The sequence below is a fragment of the Ambystoma mexicanum genome, chromosome 9 (genome assembly GCF_040938575.1).
Source record: "Ambystoma mexicanum isolate Mex_15411 chromosome 9, UKY_AmexF1_1, whole genome shotgun sequence".
NCBI lineage: Eukaryota > Metazoa > Chordata > Amphibia > Caudata > Ambystomatidae > Ambystoma > Ambystoma mexicanum.
This window is the reverse complement of record NC_090931.1, coordinates 338,681,324-338,702,196: the sequence shown is the minus strand read 5'-3', so window position 1 is coordinate 338,702,196 and position 20,873 is coordinate 338,681,324. Positions and strand designations below refer to the sequence as shown.

The window sequence follows — 20,873 nt, the reverse complement described above, 5'->3', positions numbered from 1 at the left end:
CCTGGGCGGTTAAACGGTAAAGCGCATGCTTTATCGCGACAAGGTTCTTTGGAAGAAGTAGAAAATCAATTATTACCAGAGCCAGTGATTGCAGAAGATAGATTTATTCTAAGTACTACAAAGGAAGAGAATCTGCTTCTTGAGAAAATTCAAAAGGAATTACCAGAAGAGGCAATTCAATCTTGGCTAGCGGAGGATTCTGGAAGGCATTTAAATGATGGATTTCCATGTGTCCATTCTAAAATTTACCTTCCAAGTAAAGAACTGCATAAGGAAATTATGCAAGAATGTCATGAATCAGAGTTGGCGGGTCACCCTGGAATTCGTAAGACAATTGAATTGGTAGAAATGAAGTTCTGGTGGAAAGAGATGAAACAAGATATTGAAGACTATGTGAAAACATGTGAAGTCTGCGCTCGAGTGAAGTCAGGAGGAGGAAAATCATCTGGGTTACTTAATCCGTTACCAGTACCCCCTAGTCCTTGGTTTACAATCTCTATGGATTATATTGTAGCTCTTCCTAAAGATCAAGGTTACACTACAGTATTAGTAGTTGTGGATTTACTGACCAAAGCTGGAAATTTCATTCCCATGAAAGGAGAGGCTTCTGCAAAGAATCTGGCAAAGAGTTTTTTGCAAGAAGTGGTGCGATTGCATGGTCTACCAACACAAATTGTAACAGATCGGGGGTCTCAGTTCATTTCTAAGTTTTGGTGAGCTTTCTGTACAGAGTTGGGGATTGAGGTAAAGCTTTCTTCAGGTTATCATCCACAGACCAACGGCCAGACAGAACGAGTAAATCAGGAGTTAGAAAAATATACTAGAGCTTTTTGGCAGGAAAAAGGGAGTTGGATAGATCTTCTTTGGTTGGCAGTGTTTAGCTATAACAATTCTGTCAAGGATTCTACTAAGTATTCTCCATTTATTTTTAGCAATTATGGCTTCCATCCATGATTTTTGAAAGAAGTGTTGCCATCTGAGTATTCCAATCCGGAGGTTGAGCAGCAATTGACTTGTATTAGAGATGGTTTAGTGAAAGCTAAAGAAACTTTAGAGAAAAGTAAATTAAGGTTTAAGACATTTGCTGTTATAAAACATCAAAAAGCACCACATTATCAGGTGGGTCAAAAGGTTTGGTTGTCCACAAAAAACCTACGTCTAAAGGGAAGAACTAAATTTAGTCCAAGATTTATTGCTCCATTTGAAATAGAAAGAATAATACATCCTGTAGCAATCAGACTGAAATTACCCCCAAGTATCAAAAGTCACCCTACATTTCATGTCAGTTTAGTGAAACCTTGTGTGTCAGGAACTAGATTGGGAAAACCACCATCAGCAGTTTACACAGAGGAAAATGAAGAAGAGTTTGAAGTTAAGAAAATTCTAGATTCCAGGATTGTTAGAGGTACTTTGCAGTATCTTATTGACTGGAGGGGATACAGGCCTGAGGAAAGATCTTGTGAGGATCAAACAGATGTACATGCCCCTCAATTGATAAGGCCGTTTCATAAAAAGTTCCCTGCTAAACCAGGCCCTGGGACAGGGCTTTGAAGAGGGTGGTACTGTCAGGGCTGGCTGGATTAGTAATCAGAGGCTGGATTAGTAATCAGAAAAAGTATGTGCATAGAATTGGCTGAGTAGTAGTCAGACAGAATTTGTACATAGAATTAACATTGTGCTTGCCCAAGTCAAGGTGGAGAGAAAAAAACTTAATCTGATTGGTTAAAGGAACAATGATATGTTTGGTTTGCCTGATTGGTGGAAAGGACAATGGGTTTGATTCTTGTGAGGTGAGAAAGATTCTAAACTGCCTTTCATCCATAGAAATTCAGTGGCTGGTTTTACATTAGTTATGCTCCTTAAATAAGGCCTTTCAGAGTTCAGAAGATTTAACATAGAAGTAAGAAAATTGTTTGCTGGGCCAGAGTGAACAAGAAGACATCAGGTGGGATCGTTCTTTTTAAAGGCTTTAAGATTTTCACAGTGAACCTTCATTTTTCATAAGAAAACTTAAAGAGTTAACAAGTTTTAAAGTTTACTGAGAAAAAAGGCATTTTACAGTTAAGTTACTATAAGGAAACAAGTTTGAAGAACTACGTGTAATGTATTTCAAGACTGTTTAATGCGTGCATGAGTTCGCGTGACGTCGTTAACGTTTTTATGGGAGCGCACGGGTATTCGGATCGATAGAGCGCGTGTCCAAATGAAATGCACGAGTGGATTTGAGCGTGTGCACAATTTTAACGTGAGAGACGTTGCGTAATAAAGCGCGTGTTGGGTTGCGATAGAGCGCAAGTCCATTTTTAACTAAGCGCGAGTTGTTTTGAACATGTGTACTACTTTTACGTGATTTACGTTTCGCATAACCGCGTGTGTTTGGTAGTGATAGAGCGCAAGTCCATTTTAACTAGTGCGAGTTGTTTTTTAGCGCATACACGTATTTTCACGCGCACATGTTTTTTTAAGATGCGCGTGTGTATTTTAAACGCAAGGACAATTCTTCACGTCTTGTGATTTCATGTGTTTATCACACACGCTTGTCAAGAAAGAATCTATACGTTTTAATGTGTAAAAAAGAAAACAACTCACACGCAGAAGGAAAGCAGCATTCAAGAAAGTTAATGAGTTTCTATTTAATGTAACTTTATGCAAATGGAATTCAATACTTCAGAGAAAGACTGCATTTTACAAAAGCATTTAAAACTCAAACTTCATAGAGTTAAATGAACTTAAAAAGCAAGAAGAATATCTAAGTCGGTAAGGTGTTTGCAAGGGTCATTACTTTAGGATTCTAAAGAGACTTGAATGGCTTGAAAATATATGCACAAAGCAAGATAATAATTTACAAAATATTCCACACAGATAATTAGCATCTAAGTCTTTTACTGAGGCTTAAGAGGTAAAGAAGTTAGAGTTTGTTTTAGAATAATTTTAGAAAAGAAGTTTATATTAACATATAAGTAACCAAGTGTATTTGTTTACTACAGATACCAGAGCCTACCAGAAGGTTGCAGCCTGTCTCCGTTGTTATTTTCTCCAAATTCCCCTTTCCCTTTCTTGGGGTTCTCAGCTCAGTTTATACTTAAGGGTTGAGAGGTAAACTCCTGGTGAGGGTCTGTGGGGCCAGCATCAGCTCCTGTGGAATTCAGTCAAGCCGGACCCTGACACTGTGTTACCTGACCACCCTGCGCATCATCTCACCTTTGTACCTTGACCTCTTTGCCGCAAGCCAATGGAACTCCCTCCCCAACCATGTGAAACACACAACTTACATCAACTACTTCAAATCATCACTCAAGTGCAACCTCTAAAATGGGGAAGAGATCACCTTACCTGCCACCACATTTCTCCCCTTCCTTGACACGCTGGCTCCACTCTACTCTTGTAAAAAATACACCAGAGTTCTTTCTGACAGGGCTCGTTAAATTTACTAGCCCATCGCATTAGCGAGGAGATTTCATGAAGCGTGAGTATCATCTGAATGGTACTTAACCTTGCTGGAGAGTATGGGGATGTTTGAAACTTTTGACATTTACTGTACACAAACTTTGTTTGCAGTAAATGCCAAATAAAAGCTTCACTGTGCACTTTGGTTGGCAGCAATGCACCAAATAAGAAGTGTGCTTGTGGTGATATGCACCATTTTACAGAAGGAACTGGAAAATATGTTGTCACTCTTCACATGGCGTGAGTACATTTCTATTAGGTCGAGTATGTAAACTTAGGAACTCGACCTGCAGGTCTAGTGGGATTTCTAAGAATTTGCAATGCCTGTCTGACGCTTGGTAGAGTGTCTGGATTGGGCCCGGTCTTGTCCCTGGTTCATATTCTGTTTTTCACACTTCGAGTTGGCCTCTGTTACAGTTCTGCCCTAACCACTGTATCCTTGCTATGTAAGTATTTTTGGTCAAAGCACATTGTTCCTAGAGTAAATATATACAATTATATTCAGTAAATATACATAATAGACACAAAGGCGGATCCTCTCTGCGTTAGTAAGTGAGGCAACCTCAGCACTAAAGTGACATCTAGCATTCTTAGGACTCAAACTCAGACCGCTTGTGAATATGAGTGCTATATGGCCAGTAAGTGGTAACTTGGTTTACAAGCATGTATGAAAAAAGGATGCATTGAAGTGAAGAATGCTGAAGTGTAATGCAACATTTTTTAAGACTGCAGAGTTTCAGGATACATTCAATGATCCAAATATTGACCCATTGGGTGCCGAAGATTGGTGTTCTGATGCATCGAAAATCTTTCTCGTACAAGGCAATAGGCAAAGATACCTGCTCTGGTTCCGATTGCCCCATGTTGCTAATGGCTGTTGATTGGTTTGCATACATATGCAACATGTAAACTATTGTAAAACCAAATGTAACAGTTTATTACAAGTGCTAATTATGGGGCTTACCTGCTCCTCGTTCGCAAATACTTTCTTTGCTGCTATAGCAAATTCCTGCTCATATCTGGAGTAATCCACCAAGCTGACCATTCTGTGTCCATAGACCCAATCGCATTCATGCCTCCACAAATATAAGAGTTTCTCAGGGGTTGTGCTTCCATCCAGAGAGAGACAGATGTTTCTATTAAGAGAAGTACAAAATATAATAATTGAAGGCTGAATTTGTGTGATCATTTACAATTAATGTAGTAAGGGCAGGTCCCGTGTCCGTGGTATGACAGCCATGTTAATTGTTTCTAAAATCTACAGTATCATCAGCCCTGGAGTTTTGCGCATCAGTTTGTGGATAAATGATGTTTGAAGGCTAGGTGCTCCTATGTGGATGCAGACATTGTACCATGAACATTTGATCATGGGACCCAAATTTCCATTACAGCAAATGTGCAGAGCATCCCCCTCCATCTACTGGCCCTCTTGCCCTCACAAGTTCAGTGACAGGTTTTATGCCTGACGAGCTAATCCCCCATCCCGCTGCCACACGGCTGAACCCCATTTAACACATGCAGGCAGGAACACCCTAGGACCTCATCACAAGTTGGGTGGTATCCCAGTGGTAATGCTGCCAGGATACGGCCCAATGCTAGTAGCGCTACTGAAACTAAGTCGGCACACTTTGTGCCAGATCACGAGTTGTGGTAAATCTGCATTCCCCAGTAGGATCATTATCGCCAGCAGTAACAGCACCGAAAACGTCTGAAAATTTACATTTTACCACCAGCAAAAAGCTAGAGGTAAAAATGCCATTTTCCGTCTAATTCGTGATTTAGCCAACCCTTAAATTCAGAGGTAATACCGTTACCACCGCGTTTAAGGGCTCAGGCCAAACTCGTCAGAAGGCCCATGGTTGGGAAAGGAAGGGAGAGAACATCTTAATCACAAATAAGTACAATTTAATGATAGGACACGTAGTGAGAGACATTGAGGGAAACAGGGAGACTGAAGGAGTAGAAGAGTGAGAGAGAGAAGGACAGAGAGAAGTGAGCAAGCACTGGAGGATGAAGAGAGTGAATTGTGAACAGAGAGAGGACATTGATTCCATATGCAGGAAAGGGAGTATGCAGATAAAAGGTCAGGCACACAATGGGACATGATGTTAAGAATTGACATAAGGGGTTGGAAGCACAGAGAGGATCATGCAAGCAAGAATAGGAACTGCACACATGAATGGGGTAAATATTTGACCCATGGTATGGGCAACGGTAAGGGGCAAACTTTAGAGGGAGGCAAAGATTTGGATATTCTCCAATGGCTATCACTGTTCTTTCTGCTTGTTACTCCCATATTGTCATCCTGATGTGCAGTGCTTCCTAAAACCCTTTGCTAACACCCGATTCCAAGATTGAAAAGTCAAATCTTTCTGCCCATTGCGAAATTCTCTGTATTTTGCTTGTATACTGTTTCTTCTCTGTAACTTGCCAGCCCAGTGACCTCACCACTCTCTTTTGTCACACACCTACCAGCCTTAGCCCCCCCAGTATCTCCATCCTCTCCTTGCTTCCACCCCTATGGCGCTTTCTGTTTCTCCTATCTTTTCCAACTGCCTCTCCATTGACTATCCTTCCCATCTCACTAAGTCTGGTAGGAAGAAGTTGAAAAAGGATATCTTGGCCTCCAACCCTGGTCTTCCCATCGCCGACACTTACTCCAATGCTTCCGCCAGACAGACCCTCACCGACATCCTCTTTGTTGTTCCTTCGCCAAATCTATGGACTCCTCATATGGTCTCTGTGCTCTGCCCTATCTCCTCCTCTCCCATTAATGGTGGCACTCGCTGGGAAGTTGTTATGGCTTCCTTCGACTCATCTAAAGTCATCATTAATGTCTACCTAAATGGCACTGTCATGGTCCAAGGCCCTCAGGCCAATCTCCACCTCTTTGATAGGTGCTTCCCTCGCCTCAACAATTTCGTCTCATCTCCTGCTGTCCCCTCCTCACCCCCTTGGCTACCTTGCCCTCTCTCTCCTCCTCCTCCTCCTCTGCCCCTCCTAGGGCTCTTTCTCCTCTGCAGGGTGTACCTCTGATCTGTACCCCTCCCCGGAAGGCCTTTAAGGCTAGCAACCTTCTTCATATTGCCACTCTCAATTCTCGCTCTGCTATCAAACACTCCTCTAACACCTGCCACCTCCTTGAAGAACTAGACCTTGATGTCCTTGGTCTTACTGAGACATGGTTCACGGCCAGCTCTGTCACGAGCTTTGACACTCTCCTCCCTGATGGCTACAAGATCCTCTCAGCACCCAGATCCTCCCAGTCTGGTGGGGGGTATCCCTGATCTTTCCTGAGTGGATTCCTGCCGCTATCATTCCCACTCAGACCTAATCCTCATTTGAATGCCTTGTCTGTTGGCTTTCTCTCTCTCTTACTGTGGTTACCATCTACTGGCCTCCTGGTCAAATCACCTAATTTCTCTCTGAGTGGGCAGACCTCTCCTGCTCCCTCCTGGCCTCTACCACTCAACTCTTCCTCCTCAGTGACCTCAATATACATTTAGACCCTCCTTGGTCCTGCTCTGCACTCTTTCGTGACCTCTGAGACTCCCTCTCTCTGTCCATCCTCCCCTCTGACCCGACTCACTCTGCAGGGAACACACTCGATGTCTTTATCTCCTCTGACCTCCCCCTCTCCATCCCTCTGACCACTCCTCTCTCCTGGAGTGATCACTCCCTCCTCTCCTCTCATCTATCCCTCTCTTTCCCCCAAGCCAAGCCTACCCCAGCACTGCCACCTACCTTCTTGGACATCCGGCCCATGAAGCGTGTGTGAGTTGATGCTTTTGCCACCACTTTCTCTCCCCCCCAACCTTTGACTGTCTCACATTCTGACACAGCCCTGTCTCTGCTCTACTCTTCAATTTCTGATAGGCTTGATGCTCTTGCCCCTGTCATGAGGATCCTTTTGAAGTCCAAAGCCAAGTGCAATTCCTGGTATGACTCTGACCTAGCTACACTTAAACCTAAGTGTAGGGCGGCTGAGAGGAAATGGAGGACTTCCTGTTCATCCTCTGACAAACTGGCCTGTCGCCTGATACAAAGGCAATACTGACTCTCTGTCCTCACCAAGAAGAGAGTTCACATTCAAGCTCGTGTCTCTGCAGCATCTAACAACTCAGCCGAACTCATTAAAATCTGCAAGGAGCTGGCCAACCCTGCTGCAGTCTCTACCCCTCCTGTTGCCTCCCAGCCTCTTTGCAATGCCCTTGCCTCTCACTTCATTTAAAAAATGCAGGACATCCTGTCCACCCTCTCCACCCACACCCTTCCTCTCCCCTACCCTCCCCATCTGTGCTTGCTGACCCTCCTTTAGCCACCCCCCCACCGTCCTTCTCGTCCTTTCCTCTTTTCTCCCCTGATGAGGTTTCTAGACAAGTCTGACTATGAAAGCCTCGTCAAAACAGGTTCATCCCTGTTCCTCTAAAACCATCAAGGACCACATTGACACCCTTGCTCCGGCCCATGCTGATTTTTTCAACCACTCCTTTGCCTCAGGATCCTTCCCCTCCCCTCTGAAGCACTCCTTTGTGCATCCTCTTCTCAAGAAACCCACAGCTGATCCTTCTTGTCCAGCTACCTATCGCCCAATATCCATTACTACCTTTCTTGGCAAACTCCTGGAAAAGTTGGCCATCTCTCAGCTTAACCTTCATTCCAATTCTGTTGGCTTTCTCCATGACCACCAGTCTGGCTTCAGAGCTGCCAGAAGCATGGAAACTGCTCTCCTGAACATCCGTGAAGATCTGCTCTCCAACCTTGACTCTAACATTCCCTCTGTCCTCATCCTCCTCGATCTCTCTTCTGCCTTTGACACGGTCAACCATACCATCCTGCTCAATCGTCTCTGTGAAAACCTGGGTATCACTGATCAGGCCCCGGGCTGGCTGACCTCTTTCCTCTCAGATCGTCCCTCCCAGATCAAACTTGGGTCCTTCCTTTCATCTATCTTCCTATCTACCTGTCGTGTTCCCCAGGGGTCTAACCTCTCACCCTGGCTTTTCAACCAATACCTGGCAACTCTCGCCCACTGCATTGCCACTTTCTGCTCAAATTTCTAGTGCTACGCTAACGACGCTCAACTCATTTTCAGGCTGCCCTCTGCCACCTCCTCCCTCTCTCATCTCTGATTGCCTAACTGCCATTCAGGATTGGTGTGCCGCCAATGATCTTTGTCTGAATGCCAGCAAGATGGAGATCCTCCTCATGGGCACACCTTCACCATCCTTTCCCCTCAATCTCTGGCTGGCCTCCCTTGGCACTCCGCCTACCACCATCTGTGAGGCTAAGAACCTCAGGTCATCTTTGACTCCACCCTTTCCTTCTCCGCCCACATCTCTGTAGTCTCTAAAAAGTCAGATTTCCGACTGCACCTCCTCAGAGGTACCCTGCCTTTCCTCTCCTTCCCCCATAAGCTCATGGTATCCCAAGCTCTGGTTCTCTCTAGCTTGGACTATTGTAAAAGCCTCTTTCTAAATCTACCTGCCTCTACTCTCCGCCCTCTGCAACTAATCCAGAACAGGACTGCGAGACTTGTCCTTGGCCTCAAGCCCTGGGATCGTATCTCTCCAGCTCTGAAATCTCTTCATTTGCTCCCAGTGGATGCAAGGATTACATTTAAAACCCTCTGCATTGTCCACAAGGCTTTCTGGGGTCTGGGTCCAAAATACCTTCAGCTACCCCTCCGCAAATACCTCCCCTCTCAAGCTCTTTGCTCCTCTACCTCCAACTCCCTCAGGGTCAGTCGGTTTTCAAAGAAACAAGCTGGGGGTAGATCTCGTGTCTTCCCTCTGGAACACCCTCCCTGCCACTCTAAAACTTGAGGAGAACCATCTCCGGTTCCGGAAACACCTCAAGACCTTCCTCTTTTCTTCTGCCTTCGCTCCCCCTTTCCCCTGCTGATCTGTTCTCTCTTGGCACCGTGCACCTGGCCATCCTTTGTCCTCCGGGCCCAGGTACCTACTCACCCTGCCACCCTCCCGCACTGCCTCCGGGCTACCCCTTGCACTGGAGTCTGTATCTGTACCCATCCATCTCCCTTTTTCTTCCTGCACTTATCAGACCTACCCTGTCTGCTGCCTTAAACCTAGCACTTACAAATTGCTGGCTGCACTAAAAATGTTTGTTGCCTTTATTATGTATTTATTGTTATTTATCTGTTTCTCCTATGCTTCGCACTTTCCACTTCTCCCCCCTTCCATGCACTTTTCCCCTCCCCCTCTCCCATGCTCTTGTGCGTTCTCAATGTCACTGGGCCTAGTAAGATCACTGTTTTGTTCTCCCCTGTTCCACTCCCTTGCCCTGTCGCGCTCTGAAACACTTGTGTACGAGCGCGATAGAAATAAAATATCAATATCAATATCAATATGCAGGGTACAATGTGATGCAAAAGAGAATGTGTAGGACAGGATGTAGACAGGCACTGGGAGATAATTATGCATCTGGAGTGGTGAGGAAAGATGACTGGACTAGCACAGAGAAAGAAGAAAGAGTGTGACAAGAGGAAAGATTAAAAGTAGAAATACATCAAGGAGAGGACGGCACAGGTAAAGCAGCCCCCTTTTGCATGGGGCGGAGCGTTAAATGGAACCATCAAAGCGAGGTGTAAAGCTTTTACACCTCCATTTAATGTTCGGCCCCATTTTGGGGCACTACGATGTGGAGGCGGGGCACGGAGCGGAGCTAAGATCTTCACTGCGCATTCGTCCTCCGTATCCAAAGTGTGCCTCGTTATACGCCTACAATGTATGGACTCCTATAAAATCTAACTCGCATTAGTGGCTGCTAATGAGCAGAGGACACCTATAGGAAGGAATCCATTAGTAAATGCCGCATTTGCAGGCAGCATTTCCATTTCTATGAGACGGACTGGAAAAATGAAAGGGTAAAAGCAAGTTGCCGCACTGTTACTCTTTCCTCCTTCACTCCACCGCATGGACATTTAAGATTACATCCAGGGGGCCACACAGCATGTAAGCTCTTACCTTGGTGGTCCCCTGCATGCAATTAATGAATTCTGTCAAATAAGGTTCTTTGTGTCCCTTGTGGCATGCCCCCATACCCAAAATATCAAAGACCATCCAAATGAAAATGGAAACACTGGGTGTCATTAATAAACACCTATGTCTAAAGATGAAGCATCCACATTTGCAGACTAAAATGACAGTAACGTTTTTCAGTGACAAACTACAGTAGTCTTTGCTATAACACCCATTACCTTGGTGAAACATCTCAGCAACAATGTTCAGCATTATTAACAGGCACTCTAGAGGATAGAGTTTTTTTTTGCTGTTCTCCATGTAACTCCATTTACATTCAAGAACCACTGAGAATCATGCCCACGCCCAACTGTCCCTTATACTCGCTGTACAGTTCTGTTTATTTATTCTTTGCATTCGGAGACTTGGGGCCTCTTTACAACTGAGGCGGAACGGGTTAACGGGCTCCGCTAAAGGAGGCGGACCCGTTAAACCCGTTCCACCTCATTAAAAGCTCCCCTCGCGGGACCCAGTAAGTAACGCCTGGTCAAAATAGGCATCCTTACCAGGTCCCGCGAGGGGGAGAGGGAGCTCGTAATCGCCCCGTTGTTTGCTCCCTCTCCCATTCCCATTGAGCCCTGTGAGGGCTCATATGGGAATGGGGAAGATTCATGGAGGGAGGAATTACCGGGCCCTCCGAACTCAGAATGGCCCGGTAATTCCCCATTCAGGGAACCCGACCCAAACTCGATTTTGGCGGCAGCCATGCCGCCAATAGCGGCATGGCTACCGCCAAAGTCGTAATGAGGCCCTTGGAGTCCTGGATTTCTCATTTCGAACTCCAGGACTACAAGCCCCAGAAAGCAAAGAAAAATACGAATGGACTGCCAGATCGTGACCAGAATGGAGCATGTTGGTGCAGATGGAATCAGTCTATCAGCAAATAGGGCAATCTAGTGACAGTTGCTAGGCCCCAAAATTGGACTGACATTTAGGCACATAGCACAATGATTAAAGCCTATGAGGAAGGTAACATCAGTCCCAGGAGGATAGCTCAGCAGCAACGTGCGTGCCTTGGAAGCAAGACGACACGAAGCAACACAGGTTCGATCCCCGGGTCCACACTTAGAAACATCTGCGTGTTTAAGTGCGCTATAAATATACAACTAAGACACAAAAAAACAATTACACAACTAAAAAAACAATTTCTGTAACAGCACCTTGATGCCCGTGGGCTGTGTGAGCGCTTTAAAACTGTAAAATAAATAAATAAAAATAATTGTTTGTGAAGGACATATAGTTCACCGAAAGTGAATGCAGTCGACAAATTTAATATTAAATTGACATAATAAAGAAAGTTACAGTGGAGCTACATCACGTTTGAAAAATTGACAAAATTACGTTTCTAACACCATTTTTTTTTTGCCAGTTTCTGAGAATCAGACGGAACTGTTCGAGCAAAGAGAAATATGAGCAACATGCGAATGATTTACAATTGCGACTGAAGGAGAGGGCATATCCTAAGAAATCGGTGAAACAGGCGAGAAAAAGGGCACTGAACACCGACAGAACCATATGCCTCACCCCAAAAGAAAAAACTGAAATAAATAAACTAGTCTGCCTCACCACATACAGTCCCTTAAGCAATCTCACTAAACAAACCATCAATAAACACTGGAATTTGATAAAAAACAAAGACACCCTTGACAAAAAGCCCATTTTTGCATTCAAGAAGAACAGAAACCTAAGGGATTCATTGGTCCACACTTACATCGAGGAAACCAAGACACCTAACACACTGTGGGACCTCCCAAATGTCGTGGAACATTTCCGATGCGGCACCTGTGTAGCATGCCGCTACAGTAACCCCACTAAAACCTTTGACTATAAGGACTACCACCGTACCTTACAAACTCACACCAATTGTAACAGCAAGTTCGTGATATATGGAATACAATGTCCCTGCCACTTGTTCTATATAGGAAAAACCTCCAGACCAGTAAAGCAGCGGATCTCAGAGCACAGATCCTGCATCAAAAACAAAATTCAAGATAAACCATTGGTCGACCATTTTAGCCGACTAGGACACACAAACGATGATATATCCTGGACTATCATACAGCAACTTACTCCACAAAAAAGAGGAGGGGACAGAGACAAAGCGCTTACAAGATTGGAAAAACAACTAGTCCACCAACTTGACACTGTTAAAACAGGGTTGAATATTTCTGTGGAATGGAAGCACTTCTACAGCCAGTAAACGACAATGGATCCAATTACGTGTATGGCCCTCCTTTGGCCCTACTCCCGTGTGATCCCCGGATCCTGGTTATGGGCGGTATACTACCTACTTTTGGTCTTCCACTTAGTAATTTCTATAGCTGTGCATTTATATGATCCTGCCTAATTGTGCATTCATATGATCCTCTGTTTGTGTGTGGGTTTGGACATTTTCATCCTATGGAATGACTGCATCATTTGACTAAGCTCACATCATGCTGGGGCTTATATATGGTCCATATTTCTGTTGAACATGTGATCTCATGTGATATGTTTACATATGTACGCCAGCATACATAATACCATAATGGTATGTGTCTAAACTGTATTTTAAAAGTGCTTTGACCATGCGAACAGTGTTGCTGGGTTTCTGCACACACACAGGCGACCAACAGCCGACCTACACACGTTTTTCCATTGTCATAATCGGCATTCACACACACTACCAAGTGTTCTCCTCTCATGCTACCCCGGATGCCATTTTGGCTGACCTCAGGATTGCACCTTCCCTCTAGTGTCTTCCACCATAGCCAGCCTTACTTTGGCACATTTTTTCTGATGTGACAGCCGACGTGTCATCGCGCTTCCAGCCACTCACAACGCAGCTTTCACTCCTCCAGCGGTCACGCTCCCCTGAGGCCCACTTGACAGGCACATCACTCAGCCTCGGCGTATAGACGCTGCCCGCGCTCACGTCCCAGTGAGCATCCGTGGCGGATTCCCATTGGTCCTCCCGGCGGTGACGCTTCGCAAGGGGAGCGCCACCTGCTAAACAATGCGATCGACCAACGGGTTTTGTTTACCTGCGGTTGTCCCGGAGATGCATCCATTTCCACAACGCTCGCGTCCTGAGACGCCGCGTTACTCTGCTGCTCCCAGACCTAGAAATACCATTGTAAGTACTTGCCGAAGCGCACGAACTTGAACTATCACCTGAGTCCTGCATTTTATGGCTCGTACTGAGACTCCGTTCTGAACATTTTTCGAGCCGCTATTTTAGGCTTAACAGACGTGCATGTGGCACGCTATATATTTTTCATGATGTCCTCTCTCCCACAGATCTGTCACGCTTTGGACAATCTGGGCTGAGGAACCACTAATTACAGTGGATTTTTCAACTTTCTCCAGCAGAGAAGTTTCATCTTACCTCCCGAGGTAAGAGTGTTCCATGTTTTAATTTGATTTTACTACCAAATGGCACCATTATCTGTTTAGAAGTCTTACAGAGTACCAATAATGTTGTTACAGGTACAAGTTTATGTCCCGCCACGACGCACTCAGTGCTCCCCAGAAATCTATACCTGTGATGGATTTTCTCGTTTACCCCTACACTGGATAAATCTCCGGTAAGCGTTTAGGCTCCTAAACCAAGGAGTCCCCCCTTCTTTTACTCAAGCATCCTATGGGAGCTTTTTGAATTATCATCTTAATTTGAGGTCACGTTTCCACTGACAATCCCCCATTTCTTTTGTTCTTAGATAGAGAACCCAGGACCACCTGTAAGGTCATCACACGTCCTGATGAAGGCCTGCTCACATAGCTGCACTGCACAGCTCCTTTAGGCCGAAACACCGTTGTGTCGACGATATCATCATTCAAACAATGCACATTGGAAGCATTGTTCATGTGTCTTTTGTATATATGTCCATTTAATGTGGGTGTATGTTTATTCTAGTGACTGCATAATTGAAATGACTCATCAAAAATAGCAGTTCCTCATTGTTGTTGTTGCATTGAGATCCAGTTGTTGTCCACTGGATCACACTCATTTGTATTGTTGTGTCTTAATATTCCTGGGTGCTCGATCCCCACTAATACTATCCAGATGTTATTAAAATACATTTTGTGAAGAATGGAATGCAGTACGACTAACTGTTTTTTCCAGTATTAGATTGGAATTGTTTGACCTCTCACCCTGAAATTTTGGTATACTCGCCTGCCAGGATTTCTTATGTGTTCCACAGTTCCATGATACCAATTCAGCACATACCTTGTGGTGCTTTGTGTAGCAGCCTCTGGTTATGTTTGCTCACATGTACCTGTTTCAACATCTCCCCCACATTAGCATCTCATGTATCTGATTTGATTGGGTTTGCTTTTATACTTCATTGAAACATTCTTCTTATTGAATATTGCCTTTGTATATTTTCTGCATCAAACAGTCTTCTTATTGGGTGTTGAATGTGTACTTTGCCTTGACTGCATTCAAACGTTGCCTTTGTATATTTTCTATATTAGCAATCTTGTACTATTCAATCACATGTTGATGTGCTTGTTGGAATGCCCTGTGGTACCCAGCTGCTTTGGGCAGACTCACTGATTTCTCCCAGCCTCTCTGATGCTTTTCGTACTTATGCGGTATGGCTTCTCAACCCATCTTCCAGTTTGCAGTGTGCACTGTTTCTCAGGCATCCAGCGCAACTCCACGATCATCTGCCAGCTTTCCCTTGTGGCCCACAGTGAAGAATGCTTTCCTGCCGAGTGGCCCAACCTGCCGGAGCTTCTGCACTGCTCCTGGCAACTCTACTGCCTTCCGCGCTCACACGCAGCGTCTCTCCCTGTCCCGGCAGCCTTCTCTGCTCTGCCTACTCTCTCTCTGTGCTTCGCATTCAGGAGCCTGAGCCTGGATGGCAACCTCTGCTTCTGAACTGCCTGTTGCACCTCTCTTCTCCATAGTGCAGTTGCCATTTTTAAATGTCCCGCTCATTGCAGGTTTGGAAAAACAACTAGTCTGCATGTTGTACTTCGAGTTCCAATCACTTTGCACAAACTCCCTAGTCCTCCTACTTGTCTCAGTACCTGAGTGGTTATGGGAGTTGAAGTCCATAACTTTCTTTGGGCTTTTAACTCCTGGAAGGTTTCTTTCACGGATTTCACAAAAAGGCATATCAAGATCAAAATATGTTATGTGTGAGTTGTGGGTGTTTGGGTGGAAGGTCAGGACCTGACTAGAATGACAATAGGCCATTAAGAACTCGGATATCAGAGGGTATTTCTCAAGGGGAAGGGGGGACATTGTGACTCCTCCAATGAAGTCATGACATCTCCTCGGTAGTTGTCTCCTGCCGTGTGATCTTCCCTCATACAATTGCCCCCAGGGTCAGGATCAGGCAGATGTGCCGTCCCCTGGCCACATGGGAGGAGGTCACTGCCGTGGTATCCGTGATGGCTCCATTGGGTTCATCACATAAGCCGGTTCCCCACAGTAGCTGCAATCTCAAGCCTATTAATCTCTGGGAGGCTCATTTTCCATTAGCCTGTAATTTGACTGCAGGGACCCTTTACCTGCAAACGTACACATAGGTGGGTCCCGTCACTGAATTTTCATCATTTGCACGGCGGAGTGCATGAGCTGAGGGCAAAAGGCAGCATACAAGCGTGTATGCTGCCTTTTGCCCTCACCTTTTGCATTCCAATGTGCAAATAAAGTAAAGTTTTAAATTGAACCATATGGAGAGTGCCTGCTTTTTGCTGGTGCATAAAGCCGGCAGACTCCATGGGAATCCCCAGCATTTGCAACAGCATGAAAATGCATCCATGTGCAAATGCTGGGAGTATTTGTATAGCCGGGCAGAAGGGAGCGGTGGAAATGCAAGTTGCGTTTCACCCCTCCTCTCCCCCACAAAAATTGATGGAAATGTGATGTATTGTAAGCAAAATGGTTTAAACCTTTATGAAAGACGTTTACGCATTTTGCTTAAGTTACGTCCCATTCAAAATGAGACCCTGAGTCTTCTGTATGCTTTTCTGGAACCCAGGTAGACCACATCCATCACTACTCCCTGGACCTAATTTCAAGTAATTTAGTCAAAATATTGACATACATTTCTCAGACATGAGAAGCCCTAATGCATTGATTCTGTAATTGAATGGCCCCAGTGTATTGAACAAGCAGTTCTTTTGCAAATAATTCCACTGAATTTCCTACCTTGATGATAAGGCTGAAAGGCCTATAGTTTCCCACCTCTTTCCAAATACTACTTTGTGCAGTGGGGTATTCTTTTTCAGGTGTTCCTTAAATCATGAGTATAATACATGTACAGGAGTTTTATTACCATTATCATGTCATACTCCAGTTCCGCGAAACACTAAAAACGTGTCTCTTTGAACAAAACCGTCCGGATGCATGCAAATCCCTCTCTCCCTCCACTACCATACTGCGTTCCTATATAAAATGCCAAGCCCAATTCTGGCACAATCCTGTTGTAAAGCGCTCTGCTGCTCCTTGACTAGGTTTGTGCTGTTAGCAATAAAATAAATAAAATAAAATAAAATGCATACTTTTTTGGTAAGGAATACAATCTTATCTATCACCAGGCTGGCATTACCTTCCTCATGCAGCAATGTGTAGGTCTAATTACCAAGCTTCATACTCATGTAATGTCACATTTAATTTGCTAATGTAGGAATGTAGGTGAAATGAAGAGAGATATAATTGGAATACCTGTATAATCCTTTATATGTAATTATTGATCCCAAGTGGTGGCCCACATCATACTTTTGCCAATGTTGAGATAATAAGTGTAGTTATGGCTAAGCAAGGGCTTAATACTCATAGCCTTAAAATGAATGTTAGTAATACAGTGTGAGATGTGTGGAGGTACTTTAAGCAGCAGAAGACAGACTTTGGTTCTAAAGAACACCCTTATTTCAAAATATCCGTTAATAGATCTCACCCATACCTCAGAATGACCTTGGGAAATGGGTCAAAGACAAACAAGTTAATATATCTATGCTCCAGGCAACATACATTCTTAAGACGAGAGCCTGAATAATTCAAACAAATCTACTTTTTTAAACAAATTTAATAAGATTGAGTTGGTCCGTTCTTGTGCGTGAAAGGTGCCGTTACGCTTGCTCACCTCATTAGCGAGCCCCATTATTTCTGCTTGTAGAATCCAATAAAAAAGTGTTGATGCAGAGTTAGCCAGTTTTATTTGGAGTTCTCCCATTTTCTTTATCCTGATGTGGAGGCCCATCTTGGTCTAGTTCCAATATTTAGCCTTAGATGGAGTTTACCACCTGCTTTTGGCAGTATTCTCAATCAACCTGACTCCGAGAAGGCCTGATCCCATCTCCTGATGGTTGTAGGAAGTGGCCTGGGTCCGGCCTACAGACCTGGGTAGGACCGAAATCCCTTCCATGCAAGAGCTCACAAGAGCTCACGGGTACAGGGTATCTCACATTGTGCTTCTCTGCACTCATGGTTAGGTTCTGTGTACCTCCCGTGCTCCATGTCAGTGCAGGCTCGGGGTACCCTTACTTTGTTTTTTTGGAAAGAAGTCCCCTCCTGTGTCGATGCACTTGGCACAGTCACAGTGTGCCTTCGTCAACTCTGTGCCTGTAGGGGTCTCTCCCCTCTCGGACGGTTCTACCCCTTGTGACCCAGTCCGGTGTTAGGCAAAAGCCCCTTGTGGGGCCTTAGGAGTGGGTCTGGTGTAAGCCGCTGTCAGAAGAGGGTCTATTTGACCCTTCCAATTCAGACGGTGTCCTCAGAGAGTATCTCCCATATGGCGTGCAGACTGAAGCAAAGTTGCTCTGATCGTCTTTCTTTGCACAACAAAATCATCTTCTTCGCTGTCTTCGCTGTCAGGATGCTTCCCGAACAGTTTTTCCCACCATCCGTGCCTACAGTGGAGAGCCCGACACAAAGAGGATAGGGACGTGATGCAGGTGCGCCAGACTGGTCTTTCTCCCAAACAAAATAAACAAAATTTGTGCGGGTGCGTGAAGGAAAACCTCAAAGGATACCCACGCACTGGCGGAACCCATTGGGCATGTGCAGTGGAGCTAAATATTGCTTTGAAGCACAATCAATGCAGCTGCTAGCTCGACGCTCCATGCCTGTGCTAGGAAAGATTTCGTAATTGTGGGTAATTTTCCTTCCATGTGGCAACCCCTAAACTTTTTGCTGTTGTTTTTCACCATGATCTAGACTTTGCCAGAGAAGTGCAGCCTTCTGCCGCACTCCTCTGGACTTTAGCTCCATTCTTACGGGGAAACTGACATGCCCTTAAGACAGACAGTACCGGGAAACGCTGTTTTCCGTAGTTTCTTTTATCATGTTGCGGCTTTCGTGCAACATGACACAAGAGGGCACTGTAAGCTAAGTTACTGCTCTCTTGGGTCTCTAGCCTTCTACAGGCCCTAGATACTCTTTTTGGATTGTAACTGATTGGTGCAAGTGAATCACGGACGGGAATGGTGGCAGCGATCGTTTCTTGTGTTTTGAGCTCCTTTTGGCGTTTTAAGCGCGTTTCTCGCGCTTAGCCCAAAATGGTGGCCTGGCTCCCAAAATGGCCAGACCACGAGGCTCCTTTGTCCCGTCCGCTGACCGTCTTGCTCCCTTCACCTTCCCCAGGTCGAGCCGACCCGGGGCCTTCCTTATTTGGGCATGTACTTTCCCGCGAAACACGGATGTTTTCGCGGGCTTCTACAGGCCTTGTGTGTGCCTCCAGGATGTGGGCTGGGATGTCTGGTCCCAATACACATCCTGGGTGCCAGAGAGTCTAGGGTGGTGTGAATGCCTGGGACCACCGTGGTCCGTGATAGGTCCACATATGGTGTGAGTGTTGATGAGCGGATCTCCCATTGGGTCCCCTCCGTTTTGGCGCGAAGCGAACCGTGGATAAGAGGGGGCTGGAACCACCACTACCATGTCGATCTCCTGAGTTCTCACGAAAGAAGGAATACAGGAGCCAAGTATCCTGCAACCACGAGGGTGAACCGAGGAATCGCTGGTGACCCGCTGAAGGACTGCTCCTCTGCACTGCTGTCGCCTTTTGAAACCCTTTTTACCTCTGATCGAACCAGAAGGCCTGTACTGGTACTTCGACACTTGAAATAGCGGGAACAGCTATTCTCGGCATCTTCACCATCTCCTGCACGTAAGCCTTCGGAAGTGTCTCTGGGCCATCCAGCAGACTGGCCAGCCTACACAGGAGTCTTGCTCTGTAACCGCCGCCAGGTTGTGTTGTATTTCTCGTCCTTGTCACTCTCACACGATTCGTACACTTGGCGTTCCCATGTCTGAAGTGAGTAGTGTACATTTGACTGAGATACACACGGCCGCTCCGTTGCCCTGCTGTGGTAACAAACTGTGCGGGTTCACTTCGTTTGGGACATCTTTAACTCAACTCTGCTGCTGCAGAATCAACACGACGACGAGACGTCCCCTGCTCTCCTGAACCTGCCAGCGACTGAAACTGACGCGGAGAAGCCTGAGTCTGCTTGCATCGGGGACCGGTGAGTAGCATAGCTAGGAACTGGTCGCCCTCCTGCAGGAGGCCATAGCTTTTCCCCGCTGTGTCAAAACAGCACGCCTTTCCGTACTCGCGCTCTGCTTCTGCCCACAGTGGAGGCTGCGCTTGAGTCGCAGAACTCTGTTCTTCTTCATTTGTGCACTAAACTGAACTGCCTGATTCCCTCGAAGAGATTCCCCCTTTTGCCCGTTGGCACCAGCGTGTGCAGGTACTTTTGAGCACAAGGCTCTACTCTTCGTAGGGCTCGGACTTCCTTTTAGTTAGGTGCCTCTGAAGGCGGACTGGGTCTAAGCATTATTTCGCACTGCCTGTTTTCCTTCCCTTTTAGGTGGACTACACATTTCGTGCATCTAACGCTTGAGACTTGTTTGTATTTGTATATACATTGTATTGGTATGGTATGTATTGGTTTACTAGAGTTGTATTGTGATTTCTCGCTACGGTCATTGTTTTAAAGGCCTTGGAATAAATGTGTATATATTTTTAATCTAACACCTGTTTGGAGTAGTTTGTAAGTGTCCTTGCTTTGTGTGCTCATTGCGGGCTTTCAGTCACCCTCACCCCTCTTGAGAACTAGTCTTGACCACCGCGATCGCTACCCTGATTGGTCTGGCTTGTCCAAAGGTTACCCTGTTCCAAGTAATTAGGTTGGCCTTCTGAACTTCTGCGCCGCCAGGACAGAGTTCAGAAATCCGTCTTAACAAATTGGTGTACAGCGGTGGGATACGACTGAAGGTATCCAGTGTTGCGCACCAACTAAGGCATTTCAAGTTATTCCTACCAGGACACGTAGTGAATTGTTATAGTTTAACTTTAAAAAGGCCATAGTCCTATCTAACAGTATGGAAACAAATACCTTGTTTACTTTAAATGCTTCCAAATCAGAAACATTGAAAAAGATGTG

General features: G+C 45.4%; 1 protein-coding gene across 1 annotated transcript in view; it reads right to left on the bottom strand.

Annotated features, from left to right (window-relative positions):
- Positions 1 to 20,873, bottom strand: part of LOC138487325 (uncharacterized) — a 2,513,852-nt gene that overhangs the window by 1,051,898 nt on the left and 1,441,081 nt on the right. The window contains exon 62 of the mRNA XM_069613924.1: positions 4,412 to 4,583. Coding sequence (XP_069470025.1) covers positions 4,412 to 4,583 — 172 coding nt within the window. The remainder of the gene's footprint in view (positions 1 to 4,411; positions 4,584 to 20,873) is intronic.